At 44.2% G+C, this 22168-nt stretch overlaps 1 protein-coding gene across 2 annotated transcripts in view; it reads right to left on the reverse strand.

Annotated features, from left to right (window-relative positions):
- SPA17 (sperm autoantigenic protein 17) overlaps positions 1 to 22168 on the reverse strand; it is a 654098-nt gene that overhangs the window by 624131 nt on the left and 7799 nt on the right. The window contains exon 2 of one of the 2 annotated variants that reach the window (XM_068240289.1): positions 16841 to 16889. The exons of the other annotated variant lie outside the window; for it this stretch is intronic. Within the exon in view, the coding sequence (XP_068096390.1) occupies positions 16841 to 16869 (29 nt within the window). The 5' untranslated portion in view covers positions 16870 to 16889. The remainder of the gene's footprint in view (positions 1 to 16840; positions 16890 to 22168) is intronic. 2 annotated transcript variants of the gene reach the window in all.

A 22168-nucleotide genomic window follows, 5' to 3' on the forward strand; every position in this document is an offset into this window, starting at 1 on the left:
GTGGAGGTAAGTTCTTATATTGGGCATGGAGAAGACCTGTTAATGACCATGGAAGGGCTTGTTCAGTTTCCAATTTAGTATTAGAGCAGCATTCCTTTCCCGTGATCTAATCATGGACATGGTGAAGGAGAGAGGCCAGATTATAATCCCTGATAGAGGGTAGATTCATACCCCCAAAAATTTTTGGAAGGGTTAGTTTAATTCTTGAGATTCTGGATTTTCCACCTTTCCATATAAATTTAGACCACAGTGAATTGAGAAGTGTAATGGCGCGGTGTTTCAGGAGGAGTGGGACTGTCTGTAAAGGATAAAGCAATCTTCCCATAGAGACCAACTTAATCAGTGCAAGTCTACCTGCAAAGCCCAAAGGCAAATTTTGCCAATTCTCAAGTTGAGATTTGATGCTCCGTATAAGCTGAGTGAACTTCAGGTTGTATAATTGAGTAGGATCCCTAGAAAAGGTAATTCCTAGATATTTTACAGTAGTAGTAGTCAATTTAACCCCCGGATTAGTCCAAGAAGAACTTTCCGCTCTAGAGGAAAGAGGTAGAAGTTCACTTTTAGAAGTATTTATCCTGAATCCTGAGAATTTGCCTACTTCTTCAATCGTTTGTAAAGCTATTGGGACTCGCGTCATCGGATCAGATAAAAATAATAGGATGTCATCCGCAAATAATGCTTGTTGGACAATCTTATCTCCTATACTTATGCCCCCCAATTGTGTTCTAAGTAGGATAGCTAAGGGTTCCAGGGCCAAATTAAATAGAAGTGGGGAAAGAGGGCACCCCTGTCTTGTACCTCTCTTTAGTTCTATTGTTTTGGAAAGAAAGCCCGGTATAGGTATTTAAACTCTAGGCTTTGCATACATGGCTTGAATTGCATTAACAAATGGTCCATGAAACCCCTGTCTTGCTAGTACCTCGAAGAGCCAGTCCCACTCCACCTGATCAAGGATTGTAAGCTCTGACCTGTTCCAGGGCTGTAAGGAGTTTACATATATTAGAAACTTCTGCCCTTCCTCAGGTGAATCCAACTTGGTTGAGATGTATTAGGCGTGGCATAATCTCTGCTAACCTGTTTGCCAATATTTTGGATAGAAGTTTGACATCTAGGTCGGTCAGAGAGATTGGGCGGAATGAGCTGACTTGAAAAGGGTCTCTGCCTTCCTTGGGTATAATTTTGATATGGGCTAATTGGCCCATAGTAGGGTATTTGCCTGTTTGCAGAATAGTATTATACACCTGAAAAAGTTTTGGGGTAATATCTTCTTTTAATATCTTAAAATATTCCGCAGAGAGGCCATCAGGGCCTTGGGCTTTACCTAGAGCTAATGAGGTGATTGCTGTTTTGACCTCTGTGAGTGTATTACTTTGATTTAGTGCTTCACATTCTTCCTGTTTAAGGGTTTTGAATTTTAGTTTGTTAAGAAAGTCATTTAGGCCAGAGTCCTCAGTCGCATTGGAGGAGTATAACTTCTGATAGTATTCAGCAAAAAGCCCGCAAACTTTGAAAGGGTGATGTGTCAAAGATCTGATGTGTCAAATTTCCTTTCTGATCTTTGACAACAATAGGTTTTCTATTAGAGTGAGAGTTTTTCGCCAAAGATGCTAATAGTCTGCCTATTTTTCCCCATGTTTATAAAAATAAAGTGTGCTATAAGGCCTATACATTTCTTCCCTCACCCTAAACCAGGTATCCCCATTAATTTTACTTTTAATCCAATTTTTGCGATTATCGTCAGTGGGATTAAATCTATAGACCCTATAAGCCTGTCTACCCTCCTTGACAGCATTAGCATATTGTTTATTTGTTTCTGATTTTTTTGTTTTCAGGTAAGCGATAATCTTGCCCCTAATCACAGCTTTTGACGTTTCCCAAAGTAACAGAGGATTGTCGCTATGTTGGGAGTTGTCGCCTATGAATTCAAGCCACCAACCTTTCATCAAAGTAGTGAAGTTTTCATCTTGGTATAATTTGGTTGGGAATCTCCAGATTATGTCAGTACCGCGTGGGGTTAAGTCTAGTAGCTCTAGGGTGACAGGCGCGTGATCAGAAATGACCATATCCTCGATTTTTGCTGACTGGAGTCTCAAAATGAGGTTGTCTCTTATCAATAAAAGGTCTATTTGTGAATGTGTTTTGTGCCTATAAGAGTAATAGGAGTATTCTTGGAGTGAGGGATTTAAAAACCTCCAAGAGTCCACAAGATTGGTGGCTTCCATCAAGGCGGCAAGTCTCTTGTCGTGTGATCTAATTTGGCCTCTATCTATCTTCGTTAACGTCTACTACAGAGTTCAAATCCCGTCCAAGAATAAGATTGACATTAGTTAATTTTTGGACAGTTTAGAAATTAGGCTATCAAAAAAGTTTTGATTATTTTCATTAGGGGCATAAACATTACAAAAAACTAAAGAGTCATTTGCAAAGTTGACATGTATAGAAACCAGTGTTGCCAACCGCCCGTAAATTTACGGACAGCCCGTAAATTTTGCTACAAATTAAGCTGCCCGTGAATTCCGTAAGGAATTCAGCAGCGTCCGTAAAGGCGGCCAATTGGCCGCCCGCTCTGTTGCAGGAGGACAGCAGCGCAGTGGAGGGAGAGCTGTGAGCAGCGGTGGAGAAGGGGGGCAATCCCCCCCCCCTTCTCTCACCTTAGTGCTCTCCCTCCCTCGCTGTCCCCTTCTGAACTAGTACTGACTGGCTGGCAGCAGGCGGGACTTACCTTCCGTCTCGCTCCAAGCGCCAGAAGTTCTGCTGCTCTGGAAAAGACCAGAGTAGCGGCAAATCATCCCGCGCCTGCGACGAGACGCAGGTAAGTTTCGCTCGCTGCCGCCTGCCAGCCAGTCAGTCAGCACTAGTTCAGGAGGGGACAGCGAGGGGGGGAGAGCACTAAGGTGAGGGAAGGGGGGGGAGATTGCCCCCCCCTTCTCCACCGCTGATGCCACAGCTCTCCCTTCACTGCGCTGCTGTCCTCCTGCTGGGGGGGGGGGTCACCTGGCTACCTATTGTGGGCACATATACCTCTGGCTACATATACTGGGCACATATAACCCTGACTACATATACTGGGGACATGTACCTGGCTACATATACTGGGGACATATACACCTGCCTACATATACTGGGTACATATACCTCTGGCTACATATACTGGGCACATATACCCCTGGCTACATATACTGGGCACATATACCCCTGGCTACATATACTGGGCACATATACCCCTGGCTACATATACTGGGTACATATACCCCCTGACTACATATACTGGGCATATATACCTCTGGCTACATATACTGGGACATATACCTGTGGCTACATATACTGGGCACATATACCCTGCCTACATATACTGGGCACATATACCTGTGGCTACATATACTGGGACATATACCTGTGGCTACATATACTGGGCACATATACCCTGCCTACATATACTGGGCACATATACCCCTGGCTACATATACTGGGCACATATACCTCTGGCTACATATACTGGACACATATACCCCTGGCTAAATATACTGGGCACATATACCCCTGGCTACATATACCTCTGACTACATATACTGGGACATATACCTGTGGCTACATATACTGGGCACATATACCCTGCCTACATATACTGGGGATATATACCCGACTACATATACTGGGGACATATACACCTGCCTACATATACTGGGCACATATACCCCTGGCTACATATACTGGGCACATATACCCCTGGCTACATATACTGGGCACATATACCCCTGGCTACATATACTGGGCACATATACCCCTGACTACATATACTGGGACATATACACCTGCCTACATATACTGGGCACATATACCCGTGACTACATATACTGGGCACATATATCCCTGCCTACATATACTGGGCTCGTATACCCCTGCCTACATATACTGGGCACTTTTACCTCTGGCTACATATACTGGGCACTTATACCTTTGGCTACATATACTGGGCACATATACCCCTGGCTACATATACTGGGCACATATACCCCTGGCTACATATACTGGGCACATATACCCCTGCCTACATATACTGGGCACATATATCCCTGCCTACAAATACTGGGCACATATACCCCTGGCTACATATACTGGGCACATTTACCTCTGGCTACATATACTGGGCACATATATCCCTGCCTACATATACTGGGGACATATACCTCTGGCTACATATACTGGGGACATATACCCCTGCCTACATATACTGGGGACATATACCTCTGGCTACATATACTGGGGACATATACCTCTGGCTACATATACTGGGGACATATACCTCTGGTTACATATACTGGGCACATATACCCCTGCCTACATATACTGGGGACATATACCTCTGGCTACATATACTGGGCACATATACCCCTGGCTACATATACTGGGGACATATACCTCTGGCTACATATACTGGGCACATATACCCCTGGCTACATATACTGGGCACATATACCCCTGGCTACATATACTGGGCACATATACCCCTGGCTACATATACTGGGCACATATATCCCTGCCTACATATACTGGGGACATATACCTCTGGCTACCTATACTGGGGACATATACCTCTGGCTACCTATACTGGGGACATATACCCCTGTCTACATATACTGGGCACATATACCCCTGGCTACATATACTGGGGACATATACCTCTGGCTACATATACTGGGCACATATATCCCTGCCTACATATACTGGGGACATATACCTCTGGCTACATATACTGGGCACATATATCTGCTGGCTACATATACTGAGGATACTGGCTGTTTGTCATGTGCATTTACTGGTGAAAAGCTGTCTCTTATTATGTGCATTTACTGGTGAAAAGCTATCTCTTATGTGCATTTACTGGTGAAAAGCTGTCTCTTATTATGTGCATTTACTGGTGAAACGCTGTCTCTTATTATGTGCATTTACTGGTGAAAAGCTGTCTCTCATTACGTGCATTTACTGGTGAAAGGCTGTCTCTTATGTGCATTTAGTGGGGAAACGCTGTCTCTCATTATGTGCATTTACTTGCCATGCCCACTTTCGCTTTTCGCGCCGCAAATTTCCTCGAACATGTTGCCCCCTACCCATTTGACTGCCCCCTCATATGTGCCAGTCTAGAACCGGCCCTGTACCCCTGCCTACATATACCCCTGGCTACCTGTTCTGGGGACATCTCTCCCCCTGGCTACCTGTTCTGGGGACGTCTATACCCCTGGCCACCTATTCTGGGGACACCTATAGACCTGGGGCTCCCCTGATGACACAAGACTGCGAAACCGGTCGGGAAGGTAACAGGCGGCACCATTGTCTACTGATCTACGATTCACCATTACATGCGCGCTAATCTTCCGGGGTTCCCTGTTTATGAGCCCCGTATGTGAGTTATTGTTTTTATATCTACTGCCTTTTAAAGAAATTTTATTTAAATAAACGGGTTACGCTTAGATATTGCCGTTTTTGTTTTCCTATATAAATTCCTGACACTTTACCTCTATACAGATGTCCACTGGATCTTCACGACGTCTGATGTTCCCTGGATGTTATCTGTGACCTGAGCCATTTTACAACCGTATAATGTGGGTTGTTGGGAGCTGGTAAGCCTTTTCTAGTTTTGATGTTTGGCGGATACCTACTTCTGAGCATTTGATATATTGTGGTGAAGAATTTACCATTCCCTACATATAATGACTTTCTAAACCTGCGCTGACCTTTGATGTATATAGACCTGGGGCTACCTATTTTTGGGGAACCACTGCTGTCAGATCAAATGTATTTTGGGGGAACTGCTGCCAGATTATGTGTATGTTGGGGGAATCGCTGCTGCCAGATTACATCTATTTTTTGGGAACCACTGCCATATTATCTGTATTTTGGAAGAACCTCTGCCAGATTACGTGGATTTTTGGTGAAATGCTGTAAGATTACATGTATTTTGGGGGAAGGGGGGGGGGGAACACTATGGCAGAGCTCAAACTTCCCTGGCAGACCTTTTACAGCGATACTAAAATCATGTATATTTGGCCCCACCCATGACCACGCCCACATTCTGTTGCATGACCACGCCCATTTTGTCGCGCCACGCGGCGCTGGGGGTTTTGTCAGTAAAAAAAATCTTTTGTCAGTAAATTTTTTGGTATTTGTCAGTAAAAAATAACGTGAAAGGTTGGCAACACTGATAGAAACCCGTCTGCCATGTTGATCTGCTTCACATGCCGTAATCTCTTGTGAATCAGGATTAAGACCCCTGCTTTTTTATGGCAGGCTGAAGACCCATATACTTCTCCTACCCAAGATTTTTTCATGTAAATAAATTGGTGTTGTTCAAGATGCGTCTCTTGCAAAAAGTAGATATGTGGGGATAACTTTTTTAGGTGATTTAGAATTCTAGACCCTTTACCAGCAGATTGGAGGCCCTTTACATTCCATGAGATTGTGTGCATATTAAATCAGATCTCCAATGGCAGACAAGCAAGACAACAACCCAAAATGCAATGTTAGTTATTCCAATTATCAGATTTCCTATGTACAGTAGTGACTCGTTCCCTCCCCCTGTCCCAATTCCCTTAAGAAAAATCCCCTGTAAAGCGGGGAAACGGAATAGCAATGTTAACAGAAAGCATCTTAGGGAAAAAACAAAACACATTTCCCGTAGGTGAACCTCTCTTTTTTCCCAGTGGCGGTACTTTTCCTCCTCCACAGCTCCATGTCAGCCAGCCCACGGAAAAGGTTAAGGCCACAAAATAAAGGTAAAGGCAAATTTTTAGTACTGTCTGGATATGGTAATCTCAGGTGTTTTCATCTTCAGCCTGATGAGAGGGAGATCCTTGATGTGAAGCTGGAGCAGAGTGTGTAGATCGACCATGTCGAGCGTGCAGGACTATGAGCATTTTGTACGAAGCGTTTTGCTTCCTCTGGTGAAAAGAAGGTAGCTTGCTTTCCATCTGCGTCTGTGATACGGAGTATGGCAGGGTATAATAACATGAATTTGAAGCCTCTACTTGCCAGTGTGTTGCATAGTGGGACATAGGTTTGCCGTTTCTTGGACACCTCTGCTGAGTAATCATTAAACAGCCTCACCGAGGAATTATGCAGATCTAAGGTGTGGTCATGTGCTCGATAGGCCACCATTAGTTTGGTTTTGTCAGCAAAGTCCAAATAGCGGATCATTATCATTCTGGGAGAAGCACGGTTATTTCTAGATTTTGGCGGACCCACTCTGTGTGCTCTCTCCACCTTTTAAAGGTGAATCAATGCCCAGGGCAGCTGGAAGTTCCTTAGAGCATATGTCCATTAGCTGACTGGCTGGGATATCTTCCGTTAGGCCTACAAGCCAGACATTGTTCCTCCTGGAACGGTTTTCAAGGTCTTCAATCCTGGCATGTGAGATAGAGTTATCTTTAAGTAAAACATCAATCAGGTCTTTTGCTTTAGTCATGTCATCTTCACAATTGCTAACACATTATTCAGCCTCTCTCAGCTTTTTGTTTTGCTGCTGCATTTCTTGTTTAATTCCCTGGAGAGATTTTTTAATAGCACTTTGTATTGTGGCCTGTATGTCTGGCATCAGCGCTCTGCCTACCTCCTCAGCTAGCCGTTTGTAATCCATTTGCAGCTGCGAGCTCTGTCTGGTGTCACCTGCCGATTCATCTCCCGAGTCATCAAAGGTGTTGTATTGACTGTGGGAAGCCGTGTCTCCAGTCGCCTTTGTGGCCTTTTTGTTTGATCTCCTGCCCGCCATCTTGGCTCCCTCCCCTTCTTGGCCGCCGCATTGTTTTTTCTCAGAGCGGGTAAGATAACGCTCCATCCGCTTTTCAGGGTGTTTGCATGAAGTAGCTTGGGTGTCTGGGGATCTTTGGAGGTGCAGTGGCGGGCTGTTCGTTGCTAATTTTGCGTCCGTGGGCCACGGCTTGCCGGAGCTCTAAGCTCTTACATCCACCACGCGAGCGCTTAAACCGGAAGTCCCCGAAAATAATAATTTTGATACCACTTTTTCACCTACTTTTTGGTACTTTCATTTCAGAGTGCAAATATTATTTTAAACAGAAGAAAAGAAATGATCTCCTACGTCCTGGAGAACACTTAGGGCCTGTTTCCACTACACGCAGATTGGATTCAGATTGGATGCAGATTGGATGCAGAAAAACTGACTTCAATGAATGCCTATGGGAAAATCTGCATCAGAAAAATTGCGTTTAGTGGAAACAGGGCCATAGGCATTCATTGGAGTCAGTTTTTCTGCATCCATTCTGCATCCAATCTGCGTGTAGTGGAAATATTCCCTTAGAAGAAAAGTACATTAGATCTGGCCCACAAAGTGTCATACAAATTCATATTTGTGACTAGCTTGCTTGAAACCTTGTACTAGTTTTTCAAATTTCTTTGATAGTGGTGATGTCAATGCAGCTCATTTATTAAGGTGCAAAATAATAATAACTCTATGGTACAACAGTAGAGCAAATGCCTATAGTAGCCAATAAGCTTTTAGTTTATGAAACAAGTATTCTGACTGACTGGCCTGGGTAACTGATGCACTTTTTCTCCCATTTTCACTGCACCTGCCAAAGTAAATGGGACTCTGTCGATTGCCACACATTCTATAAATAGATTCTCCAAGAATCTCTAGAATATAATCTCCGTGGGAGAGTCTAGAAGGGATAATTTGTGCACAACTTATGCTGAAGCTAACGCCCTCCTTTACTGTACCTGTTTTGAATGCAAGGTGTGTAATCTGCCCGTTATTCGAGCTTTGTATACTTGTGCAGGTAGTCAATTCAGGTGCAGCGTCTGTTTAGAAGCACTGCCATTTCCTTCTGCTATAAATAGAGATATATTGGGCTGAAATATTTTTTTCTTACTGGAGCTTTCCTTCTTAGGTATTAGGTCTGTGTATTGTAATAAAATTGGTCACAGTGTACCCTCTGGTGGTTTCAGTCATAGGTAGTAGACAAAAGAAAATAATGTTTTATTGGCTAAGAGAAGGTTCTCATTTAAAACTGCATATGTGTTTTCACAAAAATATGCGTTCATTCGAAAAAAATAAATATAAAAATAAAAAATAAATTATAAAAATAATATATAACAGAAAAATAAAAATGCATTGCAAAAAAAAAAATGCTGCAGTGCAGGCTATAATTTTTATTTATTTATTGCACATGAAAAGTCACATTAAATGGGAATAAGCCCATTGATTCACATGGGCTGTAATTTTGTAATGCAATTTGAGAAAACATAGGCGAATGTCCTAAGTGGGGACCCTGCCTAAGTAAATATAATTTCAAATGCATCTTTCAATTAAATGAAGCCTTCTTCATTGTGTGTAATGTTATGCAAATGACTGCATGTTTAAATAATTTTTATTGGGGTTTTTGAAAAATAAAATAAACAGTACAGCCAAATAGGCAGTTGTATACATTTGTCTATAAAAATGTTCACATTAGTAACAATAACATAGCTTTTATAACGGCTGTTGAGAACAGTTTTCCAGATCAAACAGTATTCATAGTGATAATAACACTTGTTTATATGTCATACATGTAGTAATAATCAAATTGGTGTACGTAACACATAAGTATTTACGCAACATATTGTTGCTAATCCTGTTACTAGATATATGTTACATAGTGAGAAGAATACTATGATACTTCCACAGATAAAGGATGAATTGACTATGTTGTTTTGAGATTAGCTATAATTAGAATGGAGCAGATCTCTCTAAGAGTTGGGGGACCAAAACCACCCTGCTGAACTCTCAGGGGTCGCGTCCATCTCAATAAGTCAAAATACCAATGACTGCAAAATCATAACTTATACACACAAAATTAAATAGTAGACAGTACCCACAATTGATTAACAGAGATATTGGGTTCTGGGTACACAAACCGAGCAATAAGGTCATGCACAGCTCCATCTGACTGTCTTTCTGTTATTTTTATCTATTTTTAAAGAGCAACTGCAGCAAAAAAAAAAAGGGGGGGGGGGAGGGTTATCTACGTACTATGCCATCCAGTGACTTACACACTCAGGAAAAGTATATACAATCTTTCAATCCCCTCAGCAGCAGCAGTTGTGTACAATGTTTCAACCCCTTTAGCATCAGTGTCTCAGAATACAGCCTGGAATCTATTTCAGTGCGCTGCAGCCTCACCTTTTCTAATGTTGAGCAGGAGCCGAACCATACAGTCATATATGATGTTATGGTGGATTCAATGATTGCAGTGTAGAACTGCACCATTTAATTTTGAGGTAGGCCAAACTTTTTCAGCTGGCGTAGATGGTACATCCTCTGTTGCACTTTCTTGACAATAGTGGCAGTGTTGTTGTCCCATTTTAGCTTGTGTGAGATTGTGGACCCAAGAAACTTGAATGACTCTACCTGGGTTATTGTGGATCCATTTATGGTTAAGGGGAGGTGCTAGGGGTGGGGTGGGGGGAGATCTCCTAAAGTCTATTATCATCTCCATGGTTTTGAGAGCATTTAGTTCCAAGTTGTTGCTGCTGCACCAGGAGGAAAGCTGTCCCACCATATGCCTGCATGCAGACTCGTCCCCGTTTTGTATGAGACCAACTACTGTTGTGTCATCTGCAAACTTCAGAACCTTAACAGATGGATCTGTGCAGATGGATCTGTGGAGATGCAGTCGTTGGTGTACAGTGAGTAGAGCAGTGGGGAAAGCACGCAGCCCTGGGGAGCACCAGTACTGACTGTCAGAGAGCTTGTTGTGTGTTTCCCAAGTCTGACCTGCTGTCTCCTGTCGGTTAAGAAATCGGTTATCCATTTGCAGATGGATTCAGCAAGCATCCCCCTCAGAACTTGCAGCTCAGGTCAAGTGTCTGATAAGTGCCTTCCTGTGCTTTAGTATTCTTCCTAGTAGGGCCCCCTGGCTGGGCCCCAGAATCCTACGACCCTGTTATTACATCTACCAGCACAGCGAGATTTAGTGGTATTTGAGTGCCGCCAAAAGCCAGACCCCAAATTAGTTGCTACGACTCGGAGGGGGAATAGTATTCAACTACCAGAATGCCACCCAGAATTTCAGTGGCAGCAGGGTAAGCCATCGGTCAACCCTGTGCTTAACTGACTGGGCAAACACCGCATTGCACTGCAGAAATCAGCCTTCACACGACCCTGCACCAGGGTGTGGCGACAGGGTCATATGCATAGCAAGTGACTTACTCCTTGCTGAGCAGGAAGTAAGTCACTGGGATTCCTGTCAGTCCGCGCACGCACACCGCGTTGCACCGTGACCCTGTTGTGTACACTGACTGCTTTGCCAATTGACTTGCATTACTGCATAATCCGTGTGGTAGGCACGGATCATGGGGTAACGCACAGCAGACTTTGCATTAGCTCAGCATTGTAGAAATTTCTGGGGTACCGCATCGCATGAAGTGTGCAAGCCTCCATAGACTTACATGACCCTTGTGGAGGGGAAGCATAATGCGGTGCGACGCAGCAAACAAACGTGCAAGGGGCCTAATAGTAGGTACTATCATGAATAAGTAATGGACTCTAATCATTTTATTTTCTTTTACAGCAGCTATAGAATTGTAACCTTGGGCCACAGTGTTTGGGAACCATATCTATCAACTTCATTGCTGCAGCTCCAACTGCAAACCTCCCACAATATGCCGATGAGAAATTAAGTTTCGTGTGATGTGGTTGGGAGTGTGTATCACTCTGTATTAACCAGCCCAGAATGGAGTTGAGATTCATCTGCTGTCACTCGTATTCAGGGATGGGTGGAGATGCTGAGGAGGAGTGGAAACAGAGCAAGCGGTGGACAGGCCTCATGGGCTCTGGCTGGCAAGGTGCGCCCTGCAGTCCACCAGTTGGACAGTACTGATCTAGACTACTGGCCGGGAAGCCCCATTCTGGCCTTTCTGGGGACCCTTTTGCAGAGTTATGCCATTGAAATAACTTTTTAGACTTCTCTCATGTTTGCCCCCCTTTTCAAGTGCTATACTAGTGCTTTTTTCACTATCCAATATAGAGCACTTCTGGTTCCCGTATCATGAGCATCTTAAGATCTCATAATGGATCAAACTGGCTAGGGTTTCACATGAAATTACATCATAATTGCACCAGGGCTGCCGTCTACCAGTGGAATATTGTGATGGCTATCCTCCTTTTTACCTGGGGATCCTGCATACTAGCTTGCACTTCTCTCCATACTGTCTCCTAATTCCTTCTTCTTTACTTTGCTGGAAATGTGATTTCCTTTTTAGTGCAGCAAACATATACACAGTTGCCCTTATGCTTTTTCAAACACTGGTGCTGGATATTGTAGTCCCTCTCTCCTACCATCCGTCTGCATAGTCGCTCATAAACTCTCTACTTCCTGTTAATCAGGAAGTAGAAAGTGTTTAAGCGGCTATGCAGATGGAGGAGATCAGCGACAAGTGAACAGCTATTGGAGTGGGAAGGGACATAACTAATAAGCGGCTTCCCACTGCACTTACTATTCAAAGAGGGGGAGCATGGAGTAGGGCCCTGGGGAGAGGGAGGGAGAAGTCGGGCTCCCCTCCACGCGGCTGAGTCTCAGTGTGGCTGCGCCTCCTCCTCCATCACCTTTATGGGGGGCACCTACACCTAGCTAACCTATACTGGCTGCACCTATACCTAGCTACCTAAACTGAAGGCACCTATACCTAGCTACCTATACTGAAGGCATCTATACCTAGCTACCTATACTGGCGGCACCTATACCTAGCTAATGTATACTGGTGGCACCTATACCTCGCTAACCTATACTGGCTGCACCTATACCTAGCTAAACTATACTAGGAGCACCTATAGCTAGCTATCTATACTGGGGCACCTATAACTGGCTACCTATACCGGGGACACCTAAGCCTGGCTACCTATACTGGGCGCACCCATACCTGACTACCTATTCTGGGGGCGTAGTAAGTGTTTGCTAGTCCACGGGCCATGGGTGCAATTTAGCCTAGAAACTGCCCTGGTGGAAGAGGTCTAACATTTTCATTGATTTGATAGCCCCAACTTCTCCTCCCCCAGTGAAGCTAATTTGCATGTTAGAAGAATGTATTTCTCATCACTAGCACTGATAAAAAGCCCATATTTCTCTAAATTACACAACCCTGTTGCAATATATTGCTATAACTATTATGAAGGTGACAAAGCCTTTCAGACTGCATTTCTGGCAATCCCATGCAGGGCTGGCTGAGAGAGAGGCTGAAGAGGCCTCTGGGCATGAAGGCTCTCAGAGTGCCACCCTTGGACTCTGGCTACTTACACTTATGGGAGACTTATACTTAGGGGGATGGGGGTAGGATATAGCTACCTGAAGTGTGGGGGGGGGGGGGAGTATAATTATTCCATTATTGGGGAAAAGTAAGCCTACCTATACTGGTGGGAATCTGGCCACCTATACTGGGGACGGGGGGGGGGCAAAAAGCTACCTATACTGGAGGGGGTGGAGGAAGGACACAAGGCTTCCTATAATGGCTGGATAGTGTACTGTTTAAAGGGAACCTAAACTGAAATTAAAAAAAAGAGTTTAACTTACATGGGGCTTCTACCAGTCCCCTGCAGCTGCCCTGTGCATGCGCCGTCACGGAACGATCCTCCCGTCCCTCGCAGTGGCTCAGTTTCATTTTTGGCGACTCAGCTAGTCGATGGCCACTGTGCCTATGCAGCCCTGGCCGTGCATGTCCTCAATTTTCTTGTACTGCGCATGCGCAGGATGCTCCCAGCAGCGGGATCGTGATCAAGTACGCATGCTGCCAGGGTTGGGCACAGTGGCCATCCACTTGGCTGAGTCGCCAAAAACGAAACTGAGCAATTTAGGTTCCCTTTAAGGGCACCGCCTCTGACATGAGAGACCAGGGTTTAAATCTCAGCTCTTCCTATTCAGTAAGCCAGTCCCTATTTGGTAAGAAGTCCTTGGGCCAGACTCCCTAACACTGCTACTGCCTACTGAGCATGCCCTGTGGATGCAGCTTTCAAGCACTTTGAGTCTGTCAGGAGAAAAGTGCTATACAAATGTGTGAATTATTGTTATTATACTGGGAGGGGAATCTACATAATACCAGGAGCATATCTGCTACCTATACTGGGGTGAACACAATCTTGGGGGGGGCACCTTGGCATCTCTGCTTCTGGTGCTGGAGATCCTTTTCCTGGCACAGATCCCATGCCACTGCCCTACCTCCTGCCTACTCAATGCCCTGCCTCCTGCCGGACCCTTGGTATATGAAAACTGATATTTGCTAAGTACCCTTGTATGAGTCACATTACATCATAATCCCCTGGAAACATATTTTTGTTAGTATTATACCCTGATCATCAATGGTTGGTTTGCAAACATTCTCCAAGGCAGCATATAGTACACAGCATATAGTACTGCAGTGTGAATGGAAGCACACACCAGGAACGCAGGTGCTTGGGGAGCACGGCCACAAAGGGGAAAGGACCTACTGCGCATGCCCAAGTTGGCTGGATCACTGAAGTAATAGGGCCTTTTGCAGCGGAACGGTGAGTTATTCTGGGAGGTTAGTTGACTTTTTGTACTGGCTTTAGAACTGACAGTAAACAAACATTCCGCAGAAATCGCTTGCCAGTACTAAACATGTTGTTGCCTGTGGTAAGTTTCAGAAAGTAAATCCGGGAGAGAAAAGATTTTACAATAGGCAAACACTGATTAAATAATTCATAAATTAACATTGTAAAAAATAAACAATTCTATTCATTGTTATTTTGGCTATAGTTCCTCTTTAACTAAAAATAATTGCTCAGCTTTGCAAATATGGTTATATGAATATGTGATACTCATGATTTGTTGGCTGGATAGTGTAATGGTTAAAAAGAACCTGAGATAAATAATAAAAAAATCATTCATACCTGGGGCTTCCTCCAGCCCCCTTCAGTCTGATCGCTCCCCCGCCTCCTGGATCTTCCATTATGGCTACCGGTAACCTCGGGAGTCGGGGTTTACTAAGCAGAACGCTCATGACATTGGGAGCGCGACAGGAAAGTGTGGCGTGGTCGCACTGCGCCTGCACCGACTGGCCCCGACTGGCTGAAGTTACCAGGAGCCATCACATTCATTATTCAGGAGTCCACCACAGCTTTCGCTATCCTTAACATGTATGGCCAAAAAAAAATCTTCTATTCCGTATACTGAAGGGAGAGAGAAGTAGTGAGCAGTTGCATTTCCCCCAACCCTGAGCTGCCCTCTCAGATATACATCCTGCAGGAGAACAATCATTATGGCTGCTATGGCTATTGCGACGCCCCTATCTATGGTATACAACACCAACTTCATGGCACTGTCACACTGAGCTACCTCTTATGCTACCATCCAATTTCCTGTCAGACTGAGTTGATGAACCGATAATTTCCAACATGTCTGATCTGCACCCAATTGATAATGGGATAGATTTGCACATCATTATTGCACAAAATCAATCCCATTATCAATCAGGAGCAGATCGGAAATTTTGAAAATTATTGTTTAGACCTGTTAAGTTGATGGGAAATTGAATGGTGTGTACCTAACACTGGACTGGGAGCACACTTATTTGAATAGCGTATAATGAAAGTCTATGAGCCGCACAGAAATCGCATAGGTCCTCAATTTGCAATGCAATTTTATCCGCCCTTAAGCCCCGTCCACACGGGGAGATGTGGAGGCGATTCGGCTGCGTGCGCCGGATTTGATTCCCCGCTCGTCCCCGCTAGCGCCGCTTATCTTCCGCTCGATTCCCTGCCATTGTCCCCTCGTGGGGAACGAGCAGGGAATCGGCAGTAGCAAGATCCGACCTGTCGGATCTTATCAATCGAGCCGCATTAGCGGCTCGATTGATAAGCCACATCGCCGCCTCATCTACCCGTGTAGCTGAGGCTTTATAAAACTACACAGCAATTTCCTTTTTCCAGCATACTCTGTGAACCGCATGCCATTTCGCATATACTTTCCTGTGGAACTGCAAAGGTAAGCTTTTTCCTATGCATTTTTATGTAAAAACAGATCTAGTAATATGTTTTTTTCTCCTTTGAAAGGGCAGATTACTGTAATAAAAAAAGCAAATGCATGAAAAGCACAAACGGATACTGCAAAAGCATACAAAATCCACCAGGCCCGGATTTACATCACAGGAGCCTATAGGCACAGATGTCCTGGCACCCTACACTTTGCCCTCCATGAACCTACAAACCCCTGCCAAAGTGTGTTGGCTGTCCCAGCTGTCACTTCTCCCTTACTTTCCTTGCCCGTCGGAGCTGAAGGGAGATCTGGTCAGTGGATTGCAGAGACCCAGGTGAGTAACCTCTCATTTACATTCCGCTTGGGACTCCATAGGGAAGGATGGAGGCACTCTGGGAGGGGAGTGAGCCACCTTTCCATCATCAGGCGCCTGTAGGCACGTGCCTACAGTGGCTTATGGTAAATCTGGCCTTGAAACCCACACAAAACTACTGCATTCAAATACACAGAAACAGACATGCCTTGAAACACATGCTTTTCTCCGTGGACAAGTGTGTTCCCAGCCTTAACCTCTCTGACGGTAACCCCCACCTGAGCTCGGGGTAGGAAAAAGTAGCCCAGAGCAGTAAGCCTGAGCTCAGGTCGGAGTAGAAAATTTCCTTATTTGCATAGACGTTTGGACTCCAGCCTCCCTTCCTGGCTATCTGCTTCTCTGGCTGCCAGATCCCCATATCCACACTCTTGTTCCGGAGACCTGGCAGCCTGCGGCGGAGGGGCGGTGTCGGCGTGACGTCACCGGGGGCAGGGGGCGGAATTAATTTTTAAAGTGGACCTTGCACAGGGCAGATGAAAATCATAGAGAAACGTGCCCTGTATGTCCTGTGCAGCGGATCGTCATCAGGGGATCAGCCAGGCAATCTACATATATATAGAGAGAGAGAGAGAGAGAGAGAGAGAGAGAGAGAGAGAGAGAGAGAGAGAGAGAGAGAGAGAGAGAGAGAGAGAGAGAGAGTTTAGCATGTCTTATTCCTCCTCATTTGTCTCTAATCACAAGTTGTACTTTGATCTCTTCTCTGTGTCACCTGACTGTCTGGATTTTTATTCTGCCCGCCGCCTGCTCCGACGTCTGCCTGGATTTTGACTACTCTCTGCCTGCCGCCTGCACCGACGTCTGCCTGGATTTTGTCTACTTATTTGTAAAGTTTCACAATTTTTTAAGTTTATTCATAAATGTAATTATTTCAACAATTTTATGTTCCAGTCATTTATTTATATGCAGAATGTCTACCGGGCCTTATATATTTTGGTGAGTAATGACTTGAGAATTGGAGGCCTTAAAATTCTTGAAAAAAATGTACCGCTTTTTGACTCGTAATTCCAGACAGAAATGCCCCGCCAGGGAGGTTAACCAGTTCGGCCTATCTGGACGAGCTTCCTCGTCCAGATAGGCACTGGTGCTGCCGCCGGCTCGTGCGCGCGATCGGGCGTGCCCCCGCGCGCGCTCCCGCTGCCCGCCGCTAGCCCCCCGATCAGTGAATGGGAATATAATTCCCATTCACCGATCTAACTTCGCCGCAGAAATACCGACGCTTTCTCTCCAGAGAGCGCGGTATTTCTGCCCCCAGGAAACAACTCCTCAGCATTTTAGTTCCTAGATGCGAGCTGGTTCGCATCTAGGACTTTTTTCACTGTGGCCATCTTGTGGCCAAATAGTAAACTGCACCCACATACATTTTTGATTAAAAAAAAACATTATTTTACATTTAAAATTAGCAGTTTCCCTCCCACACCAAAAATTACCCACATACACTTTTTTTATTTAAAAAAAAAAAAAAAACAATTAAAAAAAAAAAAAAAAACAACATAAATAGTTACCCAAGGGTCTGAACTTTTTAAATATGCATGTCAAGAGAATATGTTATTATATTATTTAAAATTATAAGCTTATAAATAGTGATGGACGCAAATTGAAAAAATGCACCTTTATTTCTAAATGAAATATCGGCACCATAAATTGTGATAGGGACATCGTTTAAATGGTATAATAACCGGGACAGATGGGCAAATAAAATACATGCGTTTTAATTACGGTAGCGTATATTAATTTCAAACTATAATGGCCAAAAACTGAGAAATAATGAATTTCTTCCGTTTTTTTCTTATTCTTCCTGTTAAAATGCATTTACAGTAAAGTGGCTCTTAGCAAAATGTATCACCCACAGAAAGCCTAATTGGTGGCGGAAAAAACAAGCTATAGATCAATTCATTGTGATAAGTAGCAATAAAGTTATAGGCGAATGAATGGGAGGTGAACGTTGCTCGGATGCATGAGATTTTCGGACCGCGGCGCTGAACCGGTTAAAGAGAGTCTGAAGCCAAATAAATTACCTCTTTTTATTTTGCATTTGTCTTAAGCATTAAGCTCACAGCAGTTTTGCCGCATCCCCCCGGCAGAACAATGTATTTATCCCCCCGAAATCCCAGGGGCAATATTCTGCGGATCACAGATTTCTCTTCCTGGTAGAGGCAGAGCTTTGCACTGTAGCTCTGTCTCTAATGCAGTCAGTCAATCTCCACCGTTCTCCACCTCTCCCCGCCCCTCTCAGTCTTCTTTCACTGAGAGGGGCGGGGAGAGGTAGAGATCGGCGGAGATTGACTACATTAGAGGCAGAGCTACAGCGCAATGCTCTGCCTCCCCCGGGCAGCAAAATCTACGACCTGGAAAGTCATAGAATTTTGCCCCGGGATTTCGAGGGGAAAAATACATTGTTCTGACGTGGGGATGCGGCGAAACAGCTGTAAGCTTAATAATTAAGACAAGTGCAAGATAAAAAGAGGTAATTTATTAGGCTTCAGACTCTCTTTATGTTGTCCATTAACCACTTCACCACTAAGGGAAGGAACACACTAGGCCGAATTGCATGAGTTTTCCCCATGGCACATAGTGGAAAACGTATATGTGATTCTGCCTAGTGTGTTCCTACCCTTGAGGGGTTTTCCCCCTATGAACCGGAGCAATTTTTATATTTCAGCACATCTTCCATTCATTTGCCAATAACTTTATCACTACTTATCACAACAAAATAATCTATATCTTGTTTTTAGGCTTTGTTTGGGTGATACATTTTGCTAAGAATTATTTTATTCTAAATGCATTTTAACGGGAGTAATGAGAAAAAAAATTGAAAAAATTAATTATTTCTGAGTTTTCAGGCAATTATAGTTTTAAAATAAAACATGCTACTGTGGATAAAACCCACACAATTAATTTGGCCATTTGTCCTGGTTACATAGTTACATAATTTGGTTGAAAAAAGACATTCGTCCATCAAGTCCAGCCAGAAAAAATAAATAAATTAAATATTAATAAATACAAAAAATAATAACAAAAATAAAACACCATCCTGAATCAGCACATATCCAAGGTGATCCAGGGGAAGGCGAAAAACCTTAGAAGGCATGGGCCAATTAGCCTTAAGGCTACTTTCCCACCAAGACGTTGCGTTTTAGGGGACGTTATGGTCGCATAACGTGCCCCTAACGCAAGGCATGGTGGTGTTGAAGTTGGACGTCAGATTGAGCCGCGTTATGCGGCTCTCAAAGCAGCCGTTCCAGGTTAGTGATAGGGAGTCCGGATCTTTTTAAGGATTCAGATCATTTGAATCGGCTCATTGAAAAGATCCGGATCTTTGAACCAAATCATTTGAATCATTTTACTAGGGAAGCAGACTGGGTGAAATGACTAGCAGGACAGGACTTTCCCTGCACTGTACATTCTGTATGTTGCTGTTTCTTCCAGACAGACATCCACTGTGAACCGAATCTTTCATTGTGATGATCCAGGTGATTCGACTCACAAAAAAAGATCCGGATCAAATGAACGATTCGTTCATGATCCGGACAACACTACAGTCTCACCACGAGTCTCCTCAGTGCAGTGAATATTAATTAGCCATGTGGCTGGCCGCAGAGGAGGAGGGGAGACCTCCTCCTCCAACATTACTGAGCATGTGCAAACAGTCTAATGCTGCTTAGCCCAGTATAACGTACAGCATGCAGCACTTTGTTTAAACATGCTGCGTTACTATGTAACGCAATGTGTGCACTGTGACCAGCACATTGATTTTACAGTGCTGTGAGTTAGGCTGCGTTACTGGCTACTGTAACGTGGGACTTTAACGTCCCACTGTGAAACCAGCCTAAAAGGGATAAAAATTCCTTCTCGACTCGAGCTGGCAGTCAGATAAATCCCTGGATCAACTCTTCCGGGAATTACTTAATAATTATAGGCGTAGATGCCCTTCAATGCAAGCAAAGCATCCAAGCCCTTTTTAAATGCTGATATAGAATTTTCCATAAATACTTCCTGAGGTAAGATGTTTCCGTTTTTAACCAATCTCACTGTGAAGATCCCTTTCTAAATAAATGGCAAATACTTATTTCCTCCATACGCAAATCATGTCCCCTTGTCCATTGTACAATCCTAGGGACAAAAAGCTCATCTTCCATGCTTTTGTATCGCCCTTTGATGTATTTATACATGGTTATCAGGTCACCTCTCAGTCGCCTTTTTTCCAAGCTTAACAATCCTAGTTTGTCAATCTTTTCTTGGTACAGTAAGTGAAATCTTCCATCTCCCTGATTAATTTAGTTGCCCCTCTTTGTACTCGTTCCAGAAGGTCAATGTTCTTTCTATAGTGTGGTGCCCAAAACTGTATTCCATACTCCAGATGTGGCTTCACAAGTGATTTATACAGAGGGAGTAGTATACTAGCATCTCAAAATATTATTTTCCTTTTTATGCATACCAGAATTTTATTTGCTTTAGCTACCGCTGCTTGGCATTGTATACGATTACCTAACTTGTTATCCACCAGTATTTCTAAGTCCTTCTCCAAGTATGATGTTCCCAGCTGTATGCCATTTATTTTCTATGATGATCTACTATTGGTACGTCCAAGGTGCATGACTTTACAATTATCCACAATAAATGTAATCTGCCACTTGCCTGTCCATTTGGCCATGTCATCAAGCAGTGGCAACGCTAGCATCATTTGTCCATGGCCCATGCCCCAGATATGCTATTGGGGTGCCCGATATTTCTCTTCTGGGGTGCCCGGCAGGGTTGCCCTGAATATATTATGCAAACTAGAGCGACCACCATGCGCTCGGCATGGTGGCCTCCATGTTGTGGGCGGCGCTCGCCGCTAGTTAACACTGTTGAAGCCAAACAGGCTCCAGGCAGCTGTCCAGCATTGTCCGCCCCCTGCCCAATCAAGAGCACCTGGCAGGGGGTGTGTAATTATGCTGAAAAGGCAGGGGGCTAGAGCGAGCGTGAGTAGCTCCGCCCCTTGCAAATGGAGAGAAGAGCGGCAATTTGCCATCGTTCACCGCATGGAGTTCGTCCTTAGCCTGGCTTCCTCCCTGCCGCCCGTTTCGGTCCTTGGGTCCTGCCACTACAAGCACAACCACCCACAGATCTCACCAGTCATTACCTCAGACTGCAGCATGCCATGCAGCCGGTGCCAGGCCAGGTCAGGATCTCGCCAGATGTCCTCCAGGCCAGAAAGCAGCCAGCCCAACCGCCAACAGGCCTGCCCCGCAACACAAGTAGGTAACTGCATAGAGGTGAGGGTGGAGGGAGTCAGCCACAAAGCACAGTGGAGCAGGAAAAGGAGAGTTGAAAAGTGCAGCCACAGCCACCTCCGTAGTCAACAACACACACAGCATTAGGACTGGGCCAAGTCTGACACTGATAGGCCCAGACTCGCTGCATCTTTCAGCTATAATGGTGTACTGCACTTTAACCATTTCAGCCCGCGGGGAGTTTTCACCTTATGCATCAGAGCAATTTTCACCTCCCATTCATTCGCTAATAACTTTATCACTACTTATCACAATTTATTGATCTATATCTTGTTTTTTCCACCACTATTTAGGCTTTCTTTGGGTGGTACATTTTGTTAAGAATTATTTTTTTATAAATGCATTTTAACAGGAATATTAAGAAAAATGGAAAAAAAATCATTATTTCTCAGTTTTCAGCCATTATAGCTTTAAAATAATACATGCTACCATAATTAAAACCTATGTATTTTATTTGTCTGTTTGTCTCAGTCATTACACCATTTAAATTTTGTCCTTATCACAATGTATGGTGCCAATATTTTATTTGGAAATAAAGGTGCATTTTTTCA

Source organism: Hyperolius riggenbachi, chromosome 6, assembly GCF_040937935.1.
Source record: "Hyperolius riggenbachi isolate aHypRig1 chromosome 6, aHypRig1.pri, whole genome shotgun sequence".
Lineage (NCBI taxonomy): Eukaryota > Metazoa > Chordata > Amphibia > Anura > Hyperoliidae > Hyperolius > Hyperolius riggenbachi.